Consider the following 23,217-nt stretch of genomic DNA (forward strand, 5'->3'; position numbering starts at 1 on the left):
ACTGCTGTCCCCCCCCCCCCCCCCCCCCCTATTATTTGCTTGAATATGCGATCGATTTCTTACACTTATAGGGTGTGACTCAAGCGGCAAAGAGGAAGTGGGATGCGAAGCTAATCAACGCAAGTACTATTCTGCAAAATATGGAGGGATGTAAAAAGCAAGAGAAAATATGCGGTGAGACCGGCCTATGACGTAGACATCTGGCGTGCATCAAGCTTTCCCTTAAAACCAAGACGAAAGCTTCCGAAGGCTTGTCGCCTACATGGGTGACAGAAACCGACTGGGAGAGGGCACGGCAGAGGGAAGCACAGCAGATGAGCGGGGAAGCTTACAGCCATCACGATGGACAAGAAGCACTGCATTCGTACCGAAATGACATCCATGTGCACCTCGCAACGGTGAGACAGTAAGACACAAGAGCAAAAGAAGTGCCGCGTTAGCTTTCCAAGATGCGCTGTCAAGATCACACCTGCCGCTGTAGCAGAGCCTACAGCAGATACGGGCTTTGTAACACTGCCGGACAATGTACAGCCTCCCTGATTTTTAATAATATAGCGCGAGCGTCGACCGAACTGCTGGTCAGCGCCTTATAACGGCGATAAGCGTGCAACAAGGCGAGAGTTCGCGCACGCGCACGAAGGCAGAGCGTCGTCTGCTAGGCTGTTCCAAGCACGAGGACACACGCCCTGCCGCAATATCAGTTCGCAAGATCCCGCCAAGCCGTAAAGCGCATGCGCATTATTAATATGTGAGACTGCATGAGACATGATTTCTTTCTCTCTTTTTTTTTTGTTTGCCTATTACGGGAGGCCAGCCTGGCGATGCAAAGTGATAAGAAAAAATAAAAGTAAAGAAATATAGCAGCACATTGAAACCATTGCCTGGATCGCGATAAGCGGGGTTCCAACCAGCTCTTTAATGAGCCTTGCAGTGTCTCGACGGTATAAAAAGGCACCGCAGCTCTCAAACGCCCACTTCGGCGGAGAATGCCTCCACGCGTGCCACTGGAACAACGCCACCGCGTCATCGGAATGTCGCTTTGCGGGAAGTCTCAGAATGAAATTGCTAAGAGCGTTGGAGTCACTCAGGCTACCGTAAGCAGAATAGTTCAGGCTTATCGCGACGAAGGGCGCATTTGTGACGCTCCTCGACATTTGAAGCGCAAGACAACGGAAGAAGAGGACCATGCCATTGTTGCTGCGGCTTGTGTAGCGCCCTTCATGACTGCTGGCCAATTGAAGCAGGTTGCTGGAGTGGACGTGAGTGACAACTTGGTGCGTACCCGACTTCGAGAAGCAGGTCTTCGCAATCGAGTTGCGGTGCAGAAGCCGAAGCTTTCGGCGACTAACAAGGAGAAAAGGCTACAGTTTGCACGCGACCATATTGAATGGACCGTGGAGGACTGGGAAAATGTTGTCTTCACAGACGAGTCCACGGTTTGCACAAAATGGAGCCAGCAACAGAAAGTTTACCGGCCAGACCTCATGAGGTTGGTGATTTATCATTGTTCATTTTTTCGATTTGGCTATGTTTGGCTTAAACCTGCGAAAGTATATGGCATTTGCTTCCCGGGGTGACATGTGATTATCAATGTCAGCTATCACTGTTCAAGAAATAGATGATGCAGCACAGGCGGGTAAAATGGTTCCTAAATAGAATTACTTATACTTGGTTAAATTTAAAAGATGTTTGCTGAGATTGTGGATGGATTATACTTCCATGTGAAGAGGGGGTGTATTGTCGCTGTAATATTTTCATTACGTGTCGTTTAATATTGTCTAGGAGTCATTGACACACTTTATGTTGTGTATAAAATTTTCTTCCACTGTTGCAGGTATGATCCACACTATGTTCAGAAGGTCAAGTCTAGTGGCAGGACGAGCGTAAACATTTGGGGCGTAATAACTAAGAACGGCCTTGGCCCGCTCCGTCGTATATCGGGCCGCTTCTGTGCTGAAGCATACCTGGAAATTATTGATCAGGAGCTTCTTCCCCATCTTCTGGACGGCCCTTTCACGGATGGTTGCTTCTACCTACAGCATGACCTGTCACCGGTGCATGCTGCACGCGCCATGAAGGAACATTTGGAACAACTAGGCATCATGATGTTGTCTTGGCCTCCCCAGGGAGCGGACCTGAATATAATTGAAAATGTTTGGGGTATCCTCAAGTCCAACTTGTCAAAGATGAGTCTCCACGATGCATCGGCAGACGGCTTGTGGGAAGCCGTGAAGAGTGCATGGGATGCCCTTAAGGATGACGTGGACCTTGTACCCGCACTCTTCGACTCCCTGCCCAGGCGCATCGCGGGTGTTGCTCAGTCCGGAGGCGAGTTTCAGCGCTATTAACTTATATGTATGATGTGTGAGAGCCTTGAGACAAGGCCCTGTTTCAGTTCTAAAATGCACCAAGGAAATAAAGGTTATTTGATGAAAATACACAGAAGTGTTCTACATTCGCGGATACATGCAGCTGTGTCTTACTACCCCTTCCTCTCCTGAAAGAACGAGCTTATACACCCCACGCTTCTCAATGCATTCATCGCTCCTAACGTGGCGACTGCCATTTCCAGCTCAGGTGACGCATGCTGAAAGCGGCAACCTTCTTGCAGAAAAAAAAGGAGGCGCAACCATTCGTGGCTCCGTGGTTTTGCTTAAGTAGTTCAGGAGTGAGCGGGTAAACTTTACAGAATTGAGACAACAAAAAAAGACAGCATAAGTGGGCCTTGGTCCAGAGCCACAAAAACCGAAAAATGATAACTCGCAAGGAGGCATTCTCCGCCGAAGTGGGCGTTTGAGAGCTGCGGTGCCTTTTTATACCGTCGAGACACTGCAAGGCTCATTAAAGAGCTGGTTGGAACCCCGCTTATCGCGATCCAGGCAATGGTTTCAATGTGCTGCTATATTTCTTTACTTTTATTTTTTCTTATCACTTTGCATCGCCAGGCTGGCCTCCCGTAATAGGCAAACAAAAAAAAAAGAGAGAAAGAAATCATGTCTCATGCAGTCTCACATATTAATAATGCGCATGCGCTTTACGGCTTGGCGGGATCTTGCGAACTGATATTGCGGCAGGGCGTGTGTCCTCGTGCTTGGAACAGCCTAGCAGACGACGCTCTGCCTTCGTGCGCGTGCGCGAACTCTCGCCTTGTTGCACGCTTATCGCCGTTATAAGGCGCTGACCAGCAGTTCGGTCGACGCTCGCGCTATATTATTAAAAATCAGGGAGGCTGTACTAGACAACATAACTTTTCCTTTCATTTAGTTTGTTTTTATTCTTTCAAATAAACCATAAACAACTTGCTCCCAATAAAGTGGCACATTTTACGAAGCTGAATCACTCTCAGAAAGCGCTTACACAAAGCTGAAATTTTCGTTTATAAAGCTAGTATGCATGGAAGGCGTACGCTGTTGGCGCTTTTCCAAGGCATACTTCAATTTCAATGAAGGCGAAATTCTAGAGGCTCGTATACTGTGCGATGTCAGTGCACATTAAGGAACTCCAGGTGGTGGAAATTTCCGGAGCCCTTAACTACGGCGTCTCTCATAGCCCGAGTTGCTTTCGCATTTTAAAACCCCTAGAAACCGCAAATCGCCTTTGATTTATACTAGTGTAAAATCATCGACAATGAACGACATGTGAAAATAATTATTCCTGCAGCAATTGATTTAAAAATTGGCGTTTTCAGCATCGTATCCCACACTTATATTACTCCTTTCTTCGCGCCTTTGCATTTCTCTTTTATTTTTATTTATTTTCTTCTGTGTTATGCGTACACTGTTCCCTTTCCATCTAAATATAAACTGATGTCAAAAAGACTACTGTCGAAAGGGGAAAGAGATGCCACAATAATGAAGCACAAAACATCATGGACAATCAGACATACAACATAAGTACTGGGAGGCATTTGGAAATTTGGAAATGCATAATGGTGCCAGAACTTTGTTCTGGGAATGCTGTTTTGTGCCTAAGGGCAGATGTCCAGTCGGGGCTAGATATAAAACAGATAGCTGTTGGCAGGTTAGCATCAGGGGCCCATGCTAAAACCACAAATAAGGCAGTATGGTTTGGGCACCGTTTGAAGCACAGGAAGCTCAGAGTAAAATATTATGAGGAACACCTGAGGAAATTTGACAGTAACCAATAGGCAGCTAAGGTATTTAAATACTTGTACAGAAAGGATGATGGCTCACAGTGGCGGAAAAGGACTTGGAAACTAACCGGTAAGTATGCAGGGAACCAGATTGGAGAGATGAAGAGCTTCAAATAGCAGGTCAAGAACACAGAGGGTAAGAACTGGATTAATTCAATGGGAAAAAAAAGCAGCCTTTAGACCTGCATAGAAAATGGAAAAGGCAGATCAAGACGAAATGTCCTATGACAAGTCAAAAGGTAGCATCATACTCTTTGAAGCTAGATTGGGATATCTTAGGACGCAAAGCTACAAAAAGAAATTTATCCAAAAAGACATTTACGGTGTGTGGTAAATCTACTAAAATGTGGCCATATCCATCAAGAGAGAGAGAGAGAGAGAAAAGGACGGAAAGGCAGGGAGGTTAACCAGGCGATGCCCAGTTGGCTACCCTACACTTGGGGAGGGGAACAAAGGGGAAAAAAGGAAAAAGAGCAGCAAGGAAATGAGTTGTCTAAGTGTCCAGCGACCACTATGTCACAGAGGCGGGAATGCAACCCCGAGTCCCTCAAGAAAGTCAGGAGCGCTTTCACCGCTTTCCCTTGTCTGGAAGGTTGTGTCCAATATCCAACAAGACAGTGCGTAAAGTCAGGGGGTCTCACACCCATTACCAGTATTGACAAGGAATTTGAGACCTCCCACGCTAGGACGTAGATATTGCATGAATCGGAAGCAGAGAACAGTTTTAATCTCATAGCCAGGGGTGGTTGGAACATTTCTTGTCTGTCGTTTCTAAAATTTCACCATGTTTTAGAAAGAATTATTCACATGCTTTCTAAAACTCGAGACGGATAAAGATAGAAACCTAGCTGCACTACGCAAAGGCTGGAAAGAAAAGGGAAACCCGTCCCCTCACACCAAAAGTCAATCCAGAGCTGACCACTCAGCTCCCAGGCTACAGAACAACACACAACAATGAGCTCACTGACAGAGCGTCGAGGTCGCTTGTCCAATTCTTTTGTAAGAAAATGAACAAACAACGACATTTTTTAAAAAGGATTCCTCCCCTAAAAAAACAAAAAAACAAGCGACTACAATGCTGAACTGGTCATTATCTTGTGCCTTCGTATTTGTCGTCTTTCTCTCAACTAGGTACTTCCCTACAAAAGATTAGCTACTTCAACACAGTAACTCTCGTCTGAACAAATACATAATGTTCAGACATGGAAAAGTTGCATGATAAGAAACACACAGAAGACAGGACACAGGACAAGCGCCTGCCTTGTGTTTGTGCATTTTTCGCGCAACAGTTACATGTCTGCAGAATGACACCAACCAGCCCGGCAACATGTTCTAAACACTACTAGATAAAAAAGAATAGGTGTCATTAGGCCTCTACACGGTACTTCAGGTACGTATCTAAGAGGAGGATCGAGCCGCCCCATTTTCCTGGCAGTGCTCAGACAGCTGCCAGCATCCCTCTCCCCCACCACCTAGAAAGACAAGACGACAAGAAAGAGCCAGAATAAGACAACGTCCCTTTTCTCCCTCCACTTTACTACCCTACTCCTCTCAAACAGCATCTTAGACAATGGCATTTCCCACCAACACATTTGCAGCTACGCATAAAATATCAGTAGCCTCAAGAAAATCGACAGAACCTATTTCAAATGCTCGAATACTGCTTACTTTTGTCGGCTTGTTTTGACTTGAAAAAGGCAAAGCGAACAATGAGCACTTTTGAGCGCCGAAATCAAATTTTTTACTAGGAAAAGTTTCATAAAACAGTCATGTTGGCCATATGAAATAAGACTTCCAGACTCATAATGTCATCCATCTGGCTATTCACGAACTTGCAGAGACTACCAATGAAAGAATGAATTCGGCTGTCCCACTTCACCCGCTGTCTCATACCTCCAGGCTTTCCCCTACACTATTAGAATGGAAGTGTGTTGGCAGTCACAGTTTTTTGTGTGTATGCAGTGTTATACATCCATACAAATGCTGTTCTTGCGCTTATTTCAGGTCTCAACAACCATGAGGATGTGTTTACATGAACCCACAGTCCTTAAAGGGACTATGCAATGAATTAAAAGTCACTTGTAAATGTTTTCAATACTTAGAAAAGATGCTAAGAAGCATTCACACCAAGTATGAGTCTTCAGAACTGAGCCGGCAATTTATTACGAATTTTTAAAAACCGTTTTTTAAAATTCGCGGGCCGATTGGTGTCTTCGTAGCGACGAATTTTGAAACTAAAATCGGGAAGATAGACGTCACTAGTCCCGTGACGTCGGCAGGCCACCACACGCTGTCATTCGCTGGAGCCACGGCAGCCACGACGTCACGGGCACGCTTCCGGTAGCCGTGAAAATAATCTGCTCGACCCGCCGCGCGACCCCCTCGGGCTAGCGCGAGCGAGGGCACTGCCTTCACGCATATGTTTTCAATTTACCTCTGCCGCCTCTTTCTGTCGGGAGTTCGGGTATGTATAGTTCGGGAGCCACTCGCAGTGCCTTCGTCGCGGTGACAGGCAAAGAAATCCCTACACGCGCCGCAATCCAGGAAGGGGAAGGGAGACTGGTGAGATACTGCCGACGCTACGCTGCTGCTCGGGTGCTGGGTGCGACAACCGGAAGTCGCAAGCCGAACGTCAGCGAATGACGTAATCATGGGCGGGGCCCAGTCCCAGAGCTGTTTTCTTTATTTATTCCTGGTGCTCCGAGTGTACGAGTTCAGGGGGCAGAGGAGGAGCGTAATTTTTAATCATCTATATCTTCGTTGTTATTGACGCTAGCTCAAAAATTCTTGCGCTGGGGTGACGAGTGAAGGAATGCCTATCTCTCCTCTGCTTTACGTAATCTCAATTTACTGCATAGTCCCTTTAAGGAATAGCAAACGCATATCTATGGAGTCTGATCACAAACACCTTGCGCACAAAATTGCTCCACTCAGTTACTGGAATGGAGAGCTAGTCAAATACCACCCACACTAACTTAGCACAATCTTCCATAAACAAAGCCTCCTCATGGCAGTATTAAAATATAACTGGGCACCACAGTTTTGTTATAAATGTGTTGTTGGAAACAAAACAAATAACTAGTTTCTACACTCTTTCCAAAGAATGTTCATATTATGTACATGGAAAGAACATCCCAAACTTTCCAGTGTTCTCTCGGGCAAGGAGTTGGGAGCAATATCTGTACCATGCTCACTCCCCTGGACAACCCTCTCAGTGGCCAGAAAGATTTTGGTTACAATGCACTGTGGTAGTAATAATGCTAACACCAGAAAATGGCCATCATAAAATTATCATTAAAAAGCAGCCTTATGTATTGAAGCTGATGTTAACAGGCGAGGAAATGAATACCCAAATAACAACAAACTACGAATAGTCTTCACAGATTTAACCTTGGGCATCGAGGTCAACTTTTAGAAAGGGTGTGCATCATGCGAAAAGACTGGTCCCAGAAAAAAAAAAAAAAATAGACTTAAGAATCAGTTTGCAATAATCGAGAACCATGCATAAAAAAAAAAAAGAAAGGTGGCAATTTTAGACACATAACACACTGGAAAGCAAACTGGAAGCCAAGGGAGGTCATGTTTTATAGCAGTGCAAAAGTATTTACTATAAAATAGAAAATATATGACACAAGTGAAAAACTTAACATTCATTTAAATACAGTAAAAGCTCCTTAATTCTAACTTCAAGGGACTAGAGAAAATGTTCAAATTATCCAAAAGCTCGAGTTATAGAACGAGCCTGAAAAAAACAGACAAGAACCGCTTTCACTGCGGTAAATTTGTTCTGTGAAAGACTGGGCAGCTGTTGCCTATTTTCGAGACGTGAACAGCACGGATACGGCTATTTTTCATCCTTCAATCAATGCTTACTGCATTGGTCTAATGCTTAGAAAAATCCCCCAAGGTGGAGTAAATTTGTAATAAGGGAGCAACTACCCGTTGCCATCCACCCAAGCACAGCTTGGAAGCTTCACAGCAGAAATGTTGAGAGCTCAGAAGCAGGAATGCTCCAAAATGGTAACGATCTGCCCGGCATCCCTCATGGTGCAACACAGTAGCCTTGGAGTACCACCGCTACTACGCCATACCCCTCTCGAACGGCAGCGTCACCTGTGAGGAAACTTCACTACACAAATGGTGAACGGCAAGTGATGAATGCGCAGTTTCAGTGCAATTGAAGAACAAAAGACCCGTGCGGACAGAAGCGAGGAAAACTCTCAATGGCGCCGACTGAAGCAGGAGAATAAAAAGGGGAAAGGAATAGACCAGGGATGCACCAATCAGCATCCAAAGTGGTTCGCAGCTAGGCTCAGCTGGCTGGCCAGTCGGTTAAGCCCCCATCGCTGCAGCCTGGTGCGAAGCACAGAAAAGCAAAACCAAAACTATGTAGCCTGTTCCCTGTGACAGTACTGTTCATTTGTTGTCACATCCACCATAGAGTTATGGGAGAGGCCTTTGCCCTGCAGTGGGTGTAGTCAGGCTGATGATGATGATGAATTAACAAGCTTTCACTGTATTCCAATAAATCTGTTTAAGAAGAATGCTTTAAAACCAAAGATTCACTCAGTACTGTCTTAAAATTACTTTGATTTATTTAATTAGCTTCAAGGAACACATTACAGTAAAGTTGAACAGGAGTAAACATTCATATCACACCTCTAGACGAGATCCAACTGCTACAAAACTGTGCAGCACATGAAAATAAATAACAGGCATGTTAAGATAAAGGTACTCGACAAAAAATGTACAACAAATGACTATTACCAGCGACTCCAACTGGCGGATGCGTCAGCAGTCAGCGTTCATGAAACAGCTGAAGACAGAATGGAAAAGATGCTCTCGGGCTTAAAAGGGTCCCACTTAACCAAAAGAGAAAAATGGAGAGCTGGGGAGAGCAAAAAGAAAGAGAATGATTCAGCTGCCATGAAAAAAACAACTGCTACAGGGAGAGGTGTAGAAGCAACGGTGCCACAGAATAACCGAGCCTCACCCTGCTGCACTTTCCCACACAACCAATGCACTATCACCACTCTCTGAAGCCTGTGCCAGTCACTCATCTAACAGCTGAGTGCACTGGAGACTACTTAAATGCACTCTTCTGGGCAGCCAGGCAAGGTCGCTTCCTATGAACCTGGTGGCCAATCATGTCCTTATATTAAGCCCAGCTCAGCTAGGCACAGTAAGTTCAATCAAATCTGTAGGCTCTGGCACCGCAACATTCTCATCACTCATTTTTGTTCACACTGGTCACCCTTACTTTCTTTCTTTGAATCCAGTCCAGCAATGTCTTTGGCATATTGAGGTCCATCCAAGTCCATAGGCTCCGGCTGGGTAGCATCTTCTTTGCCATCATCCTTTTCACGCAGGACCATGTCGTCTTTTTCAGCGTTCAGCCCCGCGATGTCCTTGGCAGAGTGATGCTCATCCAAGTCCATGGGCTCTGGCAGCAAAGCATCCTCGTCTTTTGAGTCGAGCGCACCAGTGTCCTTGGCACAACGAGGTCCACCCAAGTTGACTGGCTCTGGCTGGGCCGCACCTTCCTCACATTCACCCTTTTCACGTTGGCCATCTCCGTCTTCCTTTTCTGAGACGAGCCCAGTAATATCCTCAGCACTGCTGCAAGACTCTCCCACATCCAGGGGCTCTCGCTTGGCACCACCCTCCTCATCTTCATCACTTTCATCTTCATCCCCTTCAGCTTCATCCTCAGAGCTCTCTTCCTCACCAATGTCTGAAGTGTGCACCACTATCATGCCATCAAAAGAGCAGAGGCACCGGTCACACTTTTCAATGTGACACACGCGAACATGACAGTGCCGAATGTGCTTCTCTTTTAGATGTTCGGCCAAGTCTTGCACATCTGTCTCGCAGGACATGCATCGGCTGCTGCCCAGTAAAGGATCAGCTGGCTTTGCTGGGCCAGCAGGAGCCACATCAACAGAAACTGGCTCATCTCTAACTTTGGTCTTTGAGACGGAAGTTGTTGGAGCAGGTACTGGATAGATGCTGACTTCCTTCAGCACAGGCCCGGGCTTGGCCTTTACAGGAATGACTTCTGCCTTACCTAAGGAAGCAGGGGCCAGAGCTGGCCGCTTCGCAGGTCGGTCACCTGAGGCAGCAGCAGACGAAGTCCGCTTTGCAGACCCACTGTGCACGGAGTAAACATGTTCTTCAAAAATCCTGTAGAGACCGAACGTTTCAGTGCACACTGTACACTTGTAGGAGAGGTGAGCTGGCTTTAGCATCACCCGATGCACCTGCACATATAGCAAAGCAACACAAACACATAAAGCACCTGCTTCAACATTCTGAATGCTTATAAAAAAATTTCACAAACAATTTTTTTTTTTACATGAGCTAGATTTCACACTATTTCATTCCCCACAAATATTCCATAACAGCCTGCAGAAACTGAATTATGCAAGACGGCTGCACTTTAGTCTAAAGATGATAGCCCAGAGTAATCTATTTTACGCCTCTGTCCCAGTTAGCAGCATAGTTCCCTTGAAGCCAGATTCTGGCTCAATATTCAGCATTAAGGTGGCGGTCCCACTCTGACGGTTCGCGGGAACCATTTTTGGTGATATTTGTACGTCGACTGTACCTCGCTCGTTCGCTTCATAAATATGGTGCAGATATCTCCGAAAAGCTACTTTTCTCTGCTTTCAAAAGATGCATTTTGTTTAACGGTAGCTGCAAATTTGTTTCAACTGTAAAAGAAAACGCAAAGATGAAAACTGGCAGTTGAGCTCAACTTGTCTCAGGAAATGCAAAATTGTGAAAAACCTCTTGCACCTATAGAAATATCTTTCGAGATACTTTGAGATCGGATGTTAATCAACATATTTAAGCATTTAGAAGTACGTGTATTGATTAGTTTATTAGCCACACATGTTTGAAAAGCATAGAAAACAGAACAATGTAATCTGCAATAACTTTTGGGATATGCATTGCATTGCGGCGCCTTTTTGTACAGTTTGAGATCGTCTAATCGCCCTTCCATTCTGAAAATTTCATCCGTCTGCCTTGTTTAGTTTAAAAGTTATTCCTGATCAAAATTAGCGTTTTTTCGAAATAGTTAAAAACGGAATGCAAAATTGTTCAGGTAACCAGCGCGTGGCAGTTTTGAGATTTTGCGTGAAGAAACTTAATACTTCGCTCTACGCGGCTAAGCATCGCCTTTACTCTACGGCTTTTGGGGAATGCGCAATGTCTAGTTGATTTTAGCTACCTTTTTTGTTCTCCTCATGAAGGACACAAGCTCTTGAAACGATCCGCGGCTTCTTTTTTTCTGGCAAATATACTCTTAAAATGTCGGTCTCTCATTCCTTTAATCAACTTGTACCAATTGCCAAGAACAAAGTCCGCAGAATACAAACAATAATAGCAATAACGCAGCGACATGCGATAAATGTAGATAAATTTAGTAAGTAGCGCCATCTACACACATGCACGTGTACTAAATAATCACAGTTCAAAAAAATGACGAGTGTGGCGCTGCTAAACATTTACAATCAGGAGGTGTTCACGAGAGGGAACGATACCTCTACGATGTTCGCACGTTTCCCTCGATTTTGCCCTATGTAGTGTGTGTCGAACTTCCAAGCAGATTTCCGCCATATTGCTTTGCTGGATTGTTTTGTAGCGTAAAGCTAGTAAAGCCACACTACGCGGGTCAGAGCCGAGTTTTGCGCGAGTGTGCGCCGCCTGTTATGCGCAGCGCGAGAACCGCGTGACGTCACGAGAGGCGCAGGTCCGCCGGTGCGAGCTCCTCGCTGTCGGCGCCGCCGGCGTGCGCTCCTCTCCGACGCGTGACCTCGTGTTTACGACAGTTGCGCCGCGCGCTACTGCGCATGCGCGAGGAGGGTGCGCGGAGAAATGACGGTCGCGCTCAACATGTAAGCTCTGGTAAGCTAAGGAGAGTCGAGCCGCTGCCAAACGGCGCAGAAGACTGGAAAATGTAAATTCTTCCGATCCCGAGGTTGTCGCCTGGCAGTTTGCCGTCGAGCAGCCAAGGCGAAACGTGCGGCCGAAACACCGGATCACTTGACGCTACGTATATCCAGGCATAGCAGAGCTAAGCCACTGCCAATTTTTTTCACCTGACGCTACGAAACGCATTCTGGGCGTCGTATTATTTTTCGAGGACAGCTTTGGCATTGCTAAAGCGACAGGAAAGGGAAGAGACAGGCTTTCGCTTCGTGCTGCCGGCTGTTCGTTGTTCCGGCTAGCGCTGTGGAGGGGAAGTTGGAGAGCGCTCGATTCGCCTGCACTCAATGCACCAGTTCGGCAAAGTTCTGCGGCAGCGGCGGTGCGGCGGGTGTGTACCGCTAGTTCCGGCACTTTGAGCGCAGTTTGGCACTGTCTGCTTCCAAAACGGATGGTCGAGTGCAGGCCTGGTCGTCGCTAGCCTTTGCGATGCCAATGAATTGGTGCCAGCTGTTTACAGCCTACATCAGCGGCAGCCAACCTCTCGTATCTCATGAAGAAATGTGCAAACCGCACATCACAATAACATGTTGCCATGAACCAGCCTCGATCCGTTTCTTTGGAGAACTCGAGCAGCGTTCTAGCTTGTCGACGAGTGAAAGTTACTTGAGTCTCCGCCGTTTATCACAACCCGCAAACCATCATCTGCTTCCATGGCGCCTGCAGCTGCACTATTTCAGCACTAACCATGGAGCAGGTGCAGTTTTCCTGAACTAGACTCGCACTTCTTTCAAACGAATGCCGTGGTTCAGAGGGCGCCATGTTCCACCGCTGAAATGAATCCGTGTGGTATATAAGTCGGGTACAACTCAAGAACGAAGCAGCACATGCCCATCAAAGGAGACCGCCCAGCCAAGCGCGTCGACCGAACAGTTTTCTGTTCGGTCACCACAGGTGCGCCGCGACAGCAGTGGAGACTGAAGCTGCCACGACCGTCTGTTGCCGAATATGACCCCACCTGTAGCATTCAGCGCTTTTGCGAAAAAGACGCTCTCGCGCGGATCTATGCGAAAGGTGAGCAGCCCAGCCCTCTCCCCCCCCCTCCCCCTTTAGTGGCCAGTGCAGCTTAGACAATTAACGGGGGCACCACACCTACTAGTACCTTCACCTTTCTGCCTGTCTTTTCCCCTGCTCCTGCTCAGGTGCTTCTAGAGACGATGGCGGATGCCGGGGCAGCAAAATCTCTTCCTTTCTTTTTGCATTATTATTCTTTTAGCCTTATCCCGAACAAAGGACATCCACCGTCGGCGACACGGGGACAAAGCGCCGACTCCTTCGTTCTCTTTCGCAGACTTGGCTGCATGCACAGCCACACAAATCGACGTGATTGGCTGGAGAGCTCCGTCTGAGTTGCGTGTGCCGCTTCGTTCTTTTGTTGTAACCGACTATAGTGCTGAGAAGTCCCCTTTTCGGGAACTGGCACAAAGGACCGCCCCCTCCCCTTGCTGCGCGCCCCTCCTGCAGGCGGGGTAGACTAGCGCCGCAGGAAAAGGAATTCTCGGAAAATGATTACAAGCACGTTATAAGCGGTGTTTATATGACGGGTTGTGTGGAGGATTTGAGCTGAAAACCGGTTACTGGGTTCATGTAAACGAGTCGGGTCCGGGAGTCGAGGGAGCGAGTCCAGTCAACTCCGCTGCAGGGGGTGGGTTGACTCACTAGACCCCAACAGCAGACAGCACGTAAATCGGTCTGAGTAGGGTTAGTGGAAGGAGGGGTGATAAATGCGAACCTGTTATTCGCTTGCGCCGTAGCGCCTGCGAGGCAGCCGTGCATGCCGCAATCTTCCCGGCTGCCACTGCCCTTTCCCGCTGCGCCGTTCGACGCTTGGTGCCGCTGCTGTTGAACCGGTCGCGACTCGCTAAAATCGAGTTCATGTAAACATGCAGTCAAGTTGGGCTGACCTTGCTCAACTCGATTTCCTCGCTCGACCCGCCGAAGTCGGGTTCATGTAAACGAGGCTATAGTTTCCTGACAATAGACGGTGTGAAAATAGCAGCTGTTCCTACAGTTTCCAGGTACGCGCGCGTGGACACGCACGCATACACACACACATACGCGGGCGCACTTTTTCAATCTTTGACCCAACCAAATCGAGGCAAATCGACGCAAGGTTAGAAAGATATACATTTCAACACGCGATGGAAAATTCTGGAGGGAATAAGCAACCTAATGATGCAAACTGGATACAAGAAAGACGTACGTCTAAAATGAATAAGAGCACGCAGTTGAGGGTCCAAACGAGAGAGGGGAGGGGGTCGCCCTAAGTGCCTACAGAACTATCGCTTTGTAGCCGACCCCTTTTTTTTGGCAGCATTCCTGCACACCTCCCCCCCCCCCCCCCCCCCCCCCCCGTTCTTCTTCGTACAATGTCTATAAAAAAGTCTCGAGTCCGCCTCGTGAATGGTATGCATCTGTATACTGCATTTTTGTGAGCCTTGGCAAAATTCCGTCGAAGTTGATCGGAATTGGTCGCAAGGTGCCGCCGCATGTACGACGAATATTTGCTTCTGAGGTAAACACATTCCGACACCCTGCGGTGCTAACCCTCTCAATAGCAATTTCACGTCTCTTGCGCAATGTCGATTCATCTCAAGGGTAAACAGAAATTGACAATTGCCCACTTCTCTCTGCCTTTTTCTTTACCAACCATAGTTTATAAGGTTGGACAGGCATACGCTGAGCGTTGACTAAATTGTATAGCTGTCTTTGTTATAGTTTTCTTATCATAGATGCAATATCATTTGATAAAAAAATATATATTTTTTTCAGCGCTATAGTTAGCAGGTTACACTCTAGACCAGGAGTGTTCCGACTACTACTAATATTACTATGCATCAACAGTGACGAAGTGATTGAACGCGCAAAAGACGAGGGCAGAAGGAAGGACACAAGAAAGGCACCGATTTCAACTATAAGGTTCATTGAAAAAAAAAACGCTAGAAATATATACATGGGACATAAACATAATTAATTTTCTTTATTTCACACCTTCCTTATTTTTGGCGTCCGCTTCCTCTTTTCGCTTACTTACTAATTTGCTCTGTGCAATTATGTCGACAGTTATCACTAACTCTCCCAAGTTTCCACTGTGTCGACGTTGTGCCTTTTGCGATGCGGGCTGGGCAGCATTATTTTTTTCTTTTTCTTTGCTCCCACTAATATATGTCACGACATTGAAAACAGGAAAGTCTGTAGTCGCATAAAACTCAAGAACGAAACGGCACATTCCCTCAAAGGAGGCCCTCCAGATAGTAACATCGACGGTACAGCTTTCTGCGGCTATTTAGCCAAGGCTAAACAAGAGAGAGAAGGAAACGGTCCTCTGTTCCCGTGCTGGCATCCTTATCCCGAACAAGGATCACCTCACCTCTGACGCCGTTTGGACAAAGACGGTACCCTCTTTGCCCCGGCTCGCCCCACTCTCTTTGGCTTTGGCAAGGGACAGGCAGAGAAAGAAGCATGCGGAACCACCCCAGCCAACACCTCCCCCCACGCACGACGAGGACTAGTAGCCGGGCTTGCCATGGTTCGTTTGTAATCCTCTGAAGGCAGGCGCAGCAACAAAAGAACCCTCACGCAGCACAGGTGCACGGGTCAAGAAAGGACCGGACACGTATCTCAACATCTCAACCAAAACCAGTCTCGGTTCGCTGGGGGCAAGACGGGTAGACACTTTCTCAGTGATGGATCAGTGTCGTAGCCTGGTGGCAGAATATGAACTACTCGCAAGATGGCGGCAGTGGAACCGCCACCTTAAGAGAATGTTCCATGGCAGCTACGATGAATTTTATTCACTGGTATGACATATGTGTGCAAGACAGCATGGAAAAGGGACAAAATGCAGTTGAAATCAGGCTGGGCCTACAGTTTATTGCAGCAAAGCTTTTGCATGTCAAATCAAATTATGAACTGTGGGGTTTTAATGCCCCAGAGCAACGCATGGCCTTTGAGGGATGTTGTAGTGGAGAGCTCCAGATTAATTTAGGCCCCCTGTGGCTTTTTCAGCGTGTGCAAACATTGCATAGCACACGGGCATCCTTTGCATTTTGCCTACTTCGAAATGCGATCGCCATGGCCGGGACTGAGCATGTCAAATTATTAACCGAAGCGTCTATGGATCAGAAGGCTACAGATACGATTAAAACATGTTACACTTTATTGAATACTCAGGGGTGGAAGCAGGCTCCAGCTTTTTGGAGCAGGCACGGGAGCAGCAAAAGTCTTATTTTGGAGCAGCTTTGGAGCAGCAAAAGTCCCATTTCAGAGCAGGTTTGGAGCAATCTGCAGGATATTTCAGAGCACTTTTGGAGCAGACTGGTGACATTTAAAAGCGACTGACAGCAATTTTGTTTGCAACTAGTCCAAAATCTGCATAAATATTGATCACGGATCCCACAGGCCAGAATTAATTAAAAGGACTGCAATTGTTCTAAAGATATTGCTACTACAAACAGTAGTTGCAGTACATTAGCTATTACTAATTTCAGTTCAGAAAAAAAAAAAACAACAACATAATGAGGAGAGTTTGTCAAAACCGCCAAAAGAGTGCAGCAGAATCTCGAATATACTATGTCAGGACCGGAAAAAGAAAAAAGAATCAATGCCCGCCAACCGGTGGATTTTAGAATTCGGAAAATTGCCGCAGCCAAACCAACAAGGAGGGGGCTAACTTACCCTATTTACACACATAATTTGCGCCCTCGCGTAAATGCGCTCCCAGAATTTATTACCCAAGCATATATGCAAAAAAAAATGCACCAGCGTGCGCGCAACGCAGGCTGTAGAGGTTCGGCACGAACGCGTTGCGGTGTACGGCTGTGAAAGGTGCGAGCAGCGAGGGGACGCCGGCCACGCTGCTGTGAAGATTACCTGTCCAGGCCAAGCCAAAGCAATGTCAACTGGGTGCGAGGTGCGAGCACGACGGGTAGTAAGCCCAGTGCCCATTCCCTGGCAGCTCCACGTGCAAGAAGTTGGTAATTCGTTTGTTAAATTAGCTCTGGTAAAGAAAATTATATTCGCGCGCCGTTTACCCCGCCCACTCGCACTGTCGGTTGCTTTCCAGAACGAGGTGTCCGAAATCCAAACAACCGAACTGCTGGTGGTTCAGTTAACCGCTAGTCAGCCGGGCCCATCGCGAGGACGCCATTTTAGCGCCGTTTATCGCCACTGGCTCCTGACTGCTGGCTCTGCGATTGTATCATTGCGTGTTTATTGCTTAGAGCTGCGCACGCGGCGTCATACCATCCCACGGGGACGGGGGCTGCGTCGACAGCGAGGGGGGCAAGTGGGGGGTCGACGTATGCGCGACGACATATATATGCACGTTATGACCTTTATGGAGTTTTTGGATGTGTTTCGCAAAATGTTCGCATCTCTTTTTGGATCCCTAAATTACTGAAAAAAGTGCAAATTACGCGAGTGAACCTGGTATCTCGTCCGCACAATAATTACAGCTTGCTATGTGAGGCAAGTTCACATTGCCGGCCGCGCTCAAGTTATATTACCAGATAATAGTTAACAGTACTTTTACTCATGCTTGTACAAGCCTTTTGTGACAGCCGCGCCGACCACCACGAGCGAACCCGACTGTCGATGCGAATGCGGTTGCGTCCGTTTCGTCGCGAGCGCCCAGTGTTGCCCAGCCGACAATAACACTCGGCTAAATTTGGTTCTGTAAACTTGCCGTGGGCGCAAATTGCCTTTTAGGCGCAGCTTGGCGCAAGATATCAAATTGGCGCAGCATGGCGCAATTGGCGCAGCACTTCCACCCCTGAATACTGCATGAAATTATCAATTAACCTCTTCGAAGAAGCAGTGGTTTTTGCTTTTGCCTGTATAGTGACATGCTCTGTAAACTTGCCGTGGGCGCAAATTGCCTTTTAGGCGCAAGATATCAAATTGGCGCAGCATGGCGCAATTGGCGCAGCACTTCCACCCCTGAATACTGCATGAAATTATCAATTAACCTCTTCGAAGAAGCAGTGGTTTTTGCTTTTGCCTGTATAGTGACATGCTCAATAATTTGGAAACCTCCAGATGCATCTATCAGCAAACTAAAACGGACGCCGAAAAAAAAGCACTGCGCTCAGTGATTAAATTTCATTTCTATGAGAGCACCAATCATTCATGGAATTGACTTCCAGCAAATTTATACATGAAAACTAATTCATATACAGTATGTCAGAGATAACAAACACAGCAACTTATCCTCAAGAGCACTATGAGTGATCGGCACTACCTGGTTTGCGAAATGACATGACGTCATGCACAACTGCCAGAGCCAGTGAACTTTTTTGCCACTGCTGCTGAACTGCCATTGATCAAACACAAATAGCCGCAGTAGACTATGAATTACTGAGCAGATCAGTGGCTGGGAGGAAGTGTACCCTATGTCACGGTAGGGGTTGGGGCATCTGGTTCGAATTAGGCTGCCAAACCAGGCCTTCACCAGAGGGTGAAGATGGGCTAGAGAAGACAGTAACCCCCAGCTAGCAGCTTTGTGCATATGTATGTATGTAGTTGCCTATTTTTGTATTTGCCGTGCAGCTTGCGGAGAGGACAACAATAAAAACAATGCTAACGTGGGGAACCAGGCCAATGCAGCTGGCACTGTGAAAGTAAAGGAAGTGCATTATTATGGGGTAATGGAACAGTACACTGCTCACCTGGCTCATGTGGGCGACCAGCTTTGAGGCATAGATGCGGCCACACACAGTACATCGGCCACTGTCCTGGCCCGAGTTGGCCAGGTCCTGCATGTTGGATGTGACCAGCCCATGGGCACCAAGTAAATGGCGCTCGAGCCCTTGGTCTGTGAAGAAGCGCCACTGGCACTTCTGGCAGTTGAGAGGAGGGCGAGAGACCAGCATCTTGGGGTGGATCTTCACCTTGTGTATCCACTGCATGTGCGTGCGCAGCTGCTCCAGGTCCTTGATGTAGCCATCACAGATCTCACAGATAACAAAGGAAGTGGGCACCCCGCTGGACTCAAGCACTCCGGGCGTTCGTGGTCGCTGGCCTAATGACGCTTGTAGCTGGGTCGACAAAGGTGCTGCAGCACGGAAGGGAGCTGGCCTTGCGTTGCTGCTGCTGGAAGGCACTGGAGCACGAGCAAGAGCCACAGTCAGCTGGGGGTTAGCACTGAGCAGAGGAACCAGCTCTGCACCGCTCCCAACCATTTGAAACAGCCTGTTCGACAGAGGGGTCGGCTGGATAAAGGCTAGCTTTGAGCGTCCTCGTCCATGGCTCTGGTTGGCTGAGGACACAGTCGACAGCTGCTGGTAGCTGGGTACCCGGGACCCAGCCAGAACATGAGCTCCATTTTGGTTGAGCACCGCATAAGGGCGGACTTGGGTCTTAGCGGAAACTGTAGCATTGGAGCCCAACTCCATGCGGGAATTTTTGTAAGACAAAATGTCCTTTAGTGTAAAGGGTTTCAGTGTGACTCCTGGGGGTTCAAACTTTTCAGAAGGCAGCTGATTTATGCTACTGATGAAATGCTTCTGGCAGCGGTTGTTATGAACACTGGACTTAGATTTAAGATTTGTCTCAAAAGGACATAATGCGCATTCATAAAAATGGGGCGCAGGCTCCATGGTTGGCAGCTGCTTGTGGATAGCCTTCATGTGGAACACAATGGCCTTGGCATCGCGTGTTAAATAATTGCAGAAACTGCACTGAAGTTCGCGACGAGCTGTAAAGTGTGGCGTTAGCAGATGGCCATCTAGAACAAGGCCCGATTCAGTCTTAAAATCACACACCCTGCAATGCTTCAATTTGAATGTGAATGGTGCATTTGCAATTTTAGTTTGCTGGTACTTCTCAGACAGCTTACGGAGCTCTTCTGTTGTATCTCGTGTACGGCCACCAGCCTTTTTCATTTCACGTTCCTTTGACCGCATTAAATCCCGGTTGACCACTTGAAGTGCTTGGCTCAGGCCCAGGCCAATAAGGAACTGCCCAGCAGTGCTTGCAAAGTAGTCAGCTGGAGATATGTCTCCTTTGCCTAGAAGAGGCACTCTCTTCTCTTCTCGTTTTTCCTCAGGAGTTTCACCATTTTGAGTTGGAAACTGGTGTGGTTTCTTTAACAAAAGGGGAGCCACCAGGGAAGGAGCATCTATCATGAATTCTTCCTCTCCCATGATAATCTCGCCAGATTTTGTAAGAGCCAATGGCACATACTCGCCGACCTTCACATGATCACAAAGGAATTTGGGTAAGCCACGTGTAACCTCATCTCCTTCCTCCGCCTCCTTGCCTTCACTCTCATGCTTCAGTTCCACTTCTTTGCTTGCATTATTGTCAGAAGGGTTCCGAGACTCCTTTGAGGGCACGAATCCATCTTCAGTGACACCATTTTGCCCTTGCTTGGAACGATCTGAATCCTTTACACTGCTGCCGTTTGGCTGCGATGCAAGGGTACCGTCATCTTCCACTTTTGCATTTCCTGCTGGCTCTTCCATCTTCACTGCACTGTTATGGAGGGGAGGAGAATGATAATGCATCGCTATAAATCCAGTCTGCAGGCTTAATGTAGAAAATGCACGCAGTCAAAGACCATTCTACCCAATACCATTCTACAACAAGAACCGTACCAGAACCACTGTGCTTAGAGCAGCCTAGCACCAAAACCACGAAAATCAATCGCCAAAACAGATGTGAATCTCTGGAAACCAGGTTATGGCTTTTCACAATACCCCACAGTGAAGAAGTGAGTGACAGGTGTACTGCACCCGCCAGGAAAGCTTCCAATCTTAAACCAACCTGCCTGAAATGAAAGAGCGGGGCCCATTGGTCCATGAGGCTGATGTAGCCTATGCCCTCCTAAACAGCATTCACACTGACCAGCAGGTGGACGTGGCAGTGTTTGGACCCCACATACAACAGTAACACCAGTTACCCCAGAAAAATTCCCATACACAGTTAATGCAGTAAGCTTGACTAGTCACGCCTGAGCTTGGACACACATCCAGTGAGCAGAATTTCAGTGCTTGTAACAACAGTCCCTTAGCAGTAAACCACTACAAGGAACTGCACTTTTATAACAACACTGCACAGAATGATAAAAGGAACTAATGATAAAGCCCAACAAGAGAGCTACCATAAACCTAACACTACATATGTCAAGAAAAGTATTGTATATAACCATGTGTTCTTCAATAGGAACTGAGTTAGCTGCATGTACTATGACTCAGTGGTGCAGCAGCCGTAAAAGCCCTATTACGTCAGCATCAAAAGAGCACAGGAAACATGTGAAATACTGCTGTCCTATTGCTGACCAATGTCAGTCAAGATGCAATTCCAAATAATACCGCTGCCTACTAATACGCAGTAACTAACGCTTCTGTCCGCCACACATCGAAGCATACCCAAACGGTTTGTTGGCAGCTCGTTTCCGAAATCCGCCTTGCCCACCGCGGAATCTGCACGCGGCGGGGTCGCTTAACATATAACTACGTTTCCAATCGCTAACGTCTCTCGAGCTCCACTTCTCGCCTCACTTAACTCTAATCGCGCCTCCGATTCCTTACTTCTGGATCTTCGCGCTTCCGTCTTTTGGCCTCCAGTTCTCTTTCCACGCTTCCGGGTCGTCACGTCTTTTTCTTTCGGCAGCTTCGCACGTTCAGCCGCGTGTTGTTGTTCGGACAGCTAGCGCGCTTTGGCGGCGCGCCGTATTCCCTTCCTGCCGAGGGAAATCTCACATTGCGCGGCTGACGCATGCGAGATTCGGTGGCGTACAGCGACGAGGCAGCCCCTTCCTTCCCGCGCGAACGACCGCTGCCCGATGCTCCTCGAATTAATTGCCTGCTTTGTGGCTTTGTTGCCAGTTTTACACCAAAAGAAAAAGAAATGGTGACGCGTTCTTATTGGCCAGAAATAGATCACGTGACCACAGATGGCGTATTTTCATTCGTCAGTATGTGGCCACAAGTGACTCCGAAGTTTTCGGATACGCACGGCTACGCACCGTGAATCTCGGAAAAAAGCGTCTCATCGACGAGCAGCTAATGAATGACAGGCCTAGGTGCTCCGTACACAGTTTACTTACTGCAGTAGAAAGCACATGCGACCTCGGTGACTTGGACGCTTTCCGAAAGTCATGCTAGGAACGACAGAGATACTAAATCAGACTTAAACATCAGTTACGAGCCGGACGCAGACGAGCCAATCCGAGACGAAGCAGAATGGCGGAAGCGATTATTTACCCTTACCACACCGTGACCCTAACCAACCGCGATCAGAGATACTACAAGGGTACTATGTGAAAATGGACAAACAGACGATAGAGACGACCCCCTACGCCTCCTCGAGCGAGAAAACTGTACCGCATTGATTGCCGTTTTTTTTTTTTTTTTCGGTGACAAAAGCCCAAGAAATGCAAAAGGTGTACGTTGTTACGTGACGCGCCGCGACGCGCGAGTGAGTTTTTGGACGGCACTAACGATACGTCGAGCGAAAAGCATTCAACACAATGCACGTCGGCGAAGCATCAAAAAAAAAAAAAAATTGGCTGCGGTTTAGCTCTGATTTAAACCTGGAGGATTGCGAAAGCGCCTTGATGTCACCCTCGATGGCCACTTCCTCAGGCTGTACAGAAGACCGGCCAGCCCGTCTTTCAGCTTCGTGATGTCGCCGTTTAGCCAGACGCTCTTCACGTTGCTCTGGCGTCTCCGCTGAACGTTTCGCTTTCCTCTTGTCGCGCTGCCTTTGCTCAACCGCCTTCTGCCAAGCAACCACTTCGGGATCTGAAGAGTTAAGTTTTTCGGCTCTCCTACGCCGTTCAGCAGCCGCCTTACTATTCTGCTCCATGGCTGACTGCTTACTGGCATCTGCGCGCCGCTAGACACCACAAATCACGCAGATGGCGATGCGCAATCGCTACTGCGCATCAGAGAGAGAGAAAGGGAGACTGTCGGCGAGGCGATGGAGAGCGGCGGCGGCGGCGCCGGCGGCGGCCCCGGCACGCCAGCTGTGAGCCGTGCGACACTCGCTCCTCGCGCATGCGCAGCTTGGCCTTTCCAGAGCTCCGCGAAATGGCTCACGCCTAGCGTAGTGTTGCCCAACGTTTG

The 23,217-nt window shown here is 47.7% G+C and overlaps 1 protein-coding gene across 13 annotated transcripts in view; it reads right to left on the reverse strand.

Moving 5' to 3' along the window:
- The window catches only part of LOC149341264 (uncharacterized), a 40,474-nt gene that overhangs the window by 12,860 nt on the left and 4,397 nt on the right, over positions 1–23,217 (reverse strand). For 3 of the 13 annotated variants that reach the window (XR_016282894.1, XM_089543268.1, XM_089543267.1), the window contains exons 1-3: positions 22,683–23,067; positions 18,814–20,620; positions 9,414–10,413 (exon numbers count right to left, since the gene is read on the reverse strand). Coding sequence is in view for 11 of the 13 variants with exons in the window: in XM_089543268.1 (XP_089399394.1) it covers positions 9,414–10,413; positions 18,814–20,620; positions 22,683–22,957 (3,082 nt within the window). In the remaining 2 variants the exon portion in view is untranslated. The other 10 variants (XM_089543260.1, XM_089543263.1, XM_089543264.1 and 7 more) reach the window with 8 other exon arrangements.

Source organism: Amblyomma mixtum, chromosome 5 (assembly GCF_055824585.1).
Source record: "Amblyomma mixtum isolate Tamu chromosome 5, ASM5582458v1, whole genome shotgun sequence".
In the NCBI taxonomy this organism is placed as follows: domain Eukaryota; kingdom Metazoa; phylum Arthropoda; class Arachnida; order Ixodida; family Ixodidae; genus Amblyomma; species Amblyomma mixtum.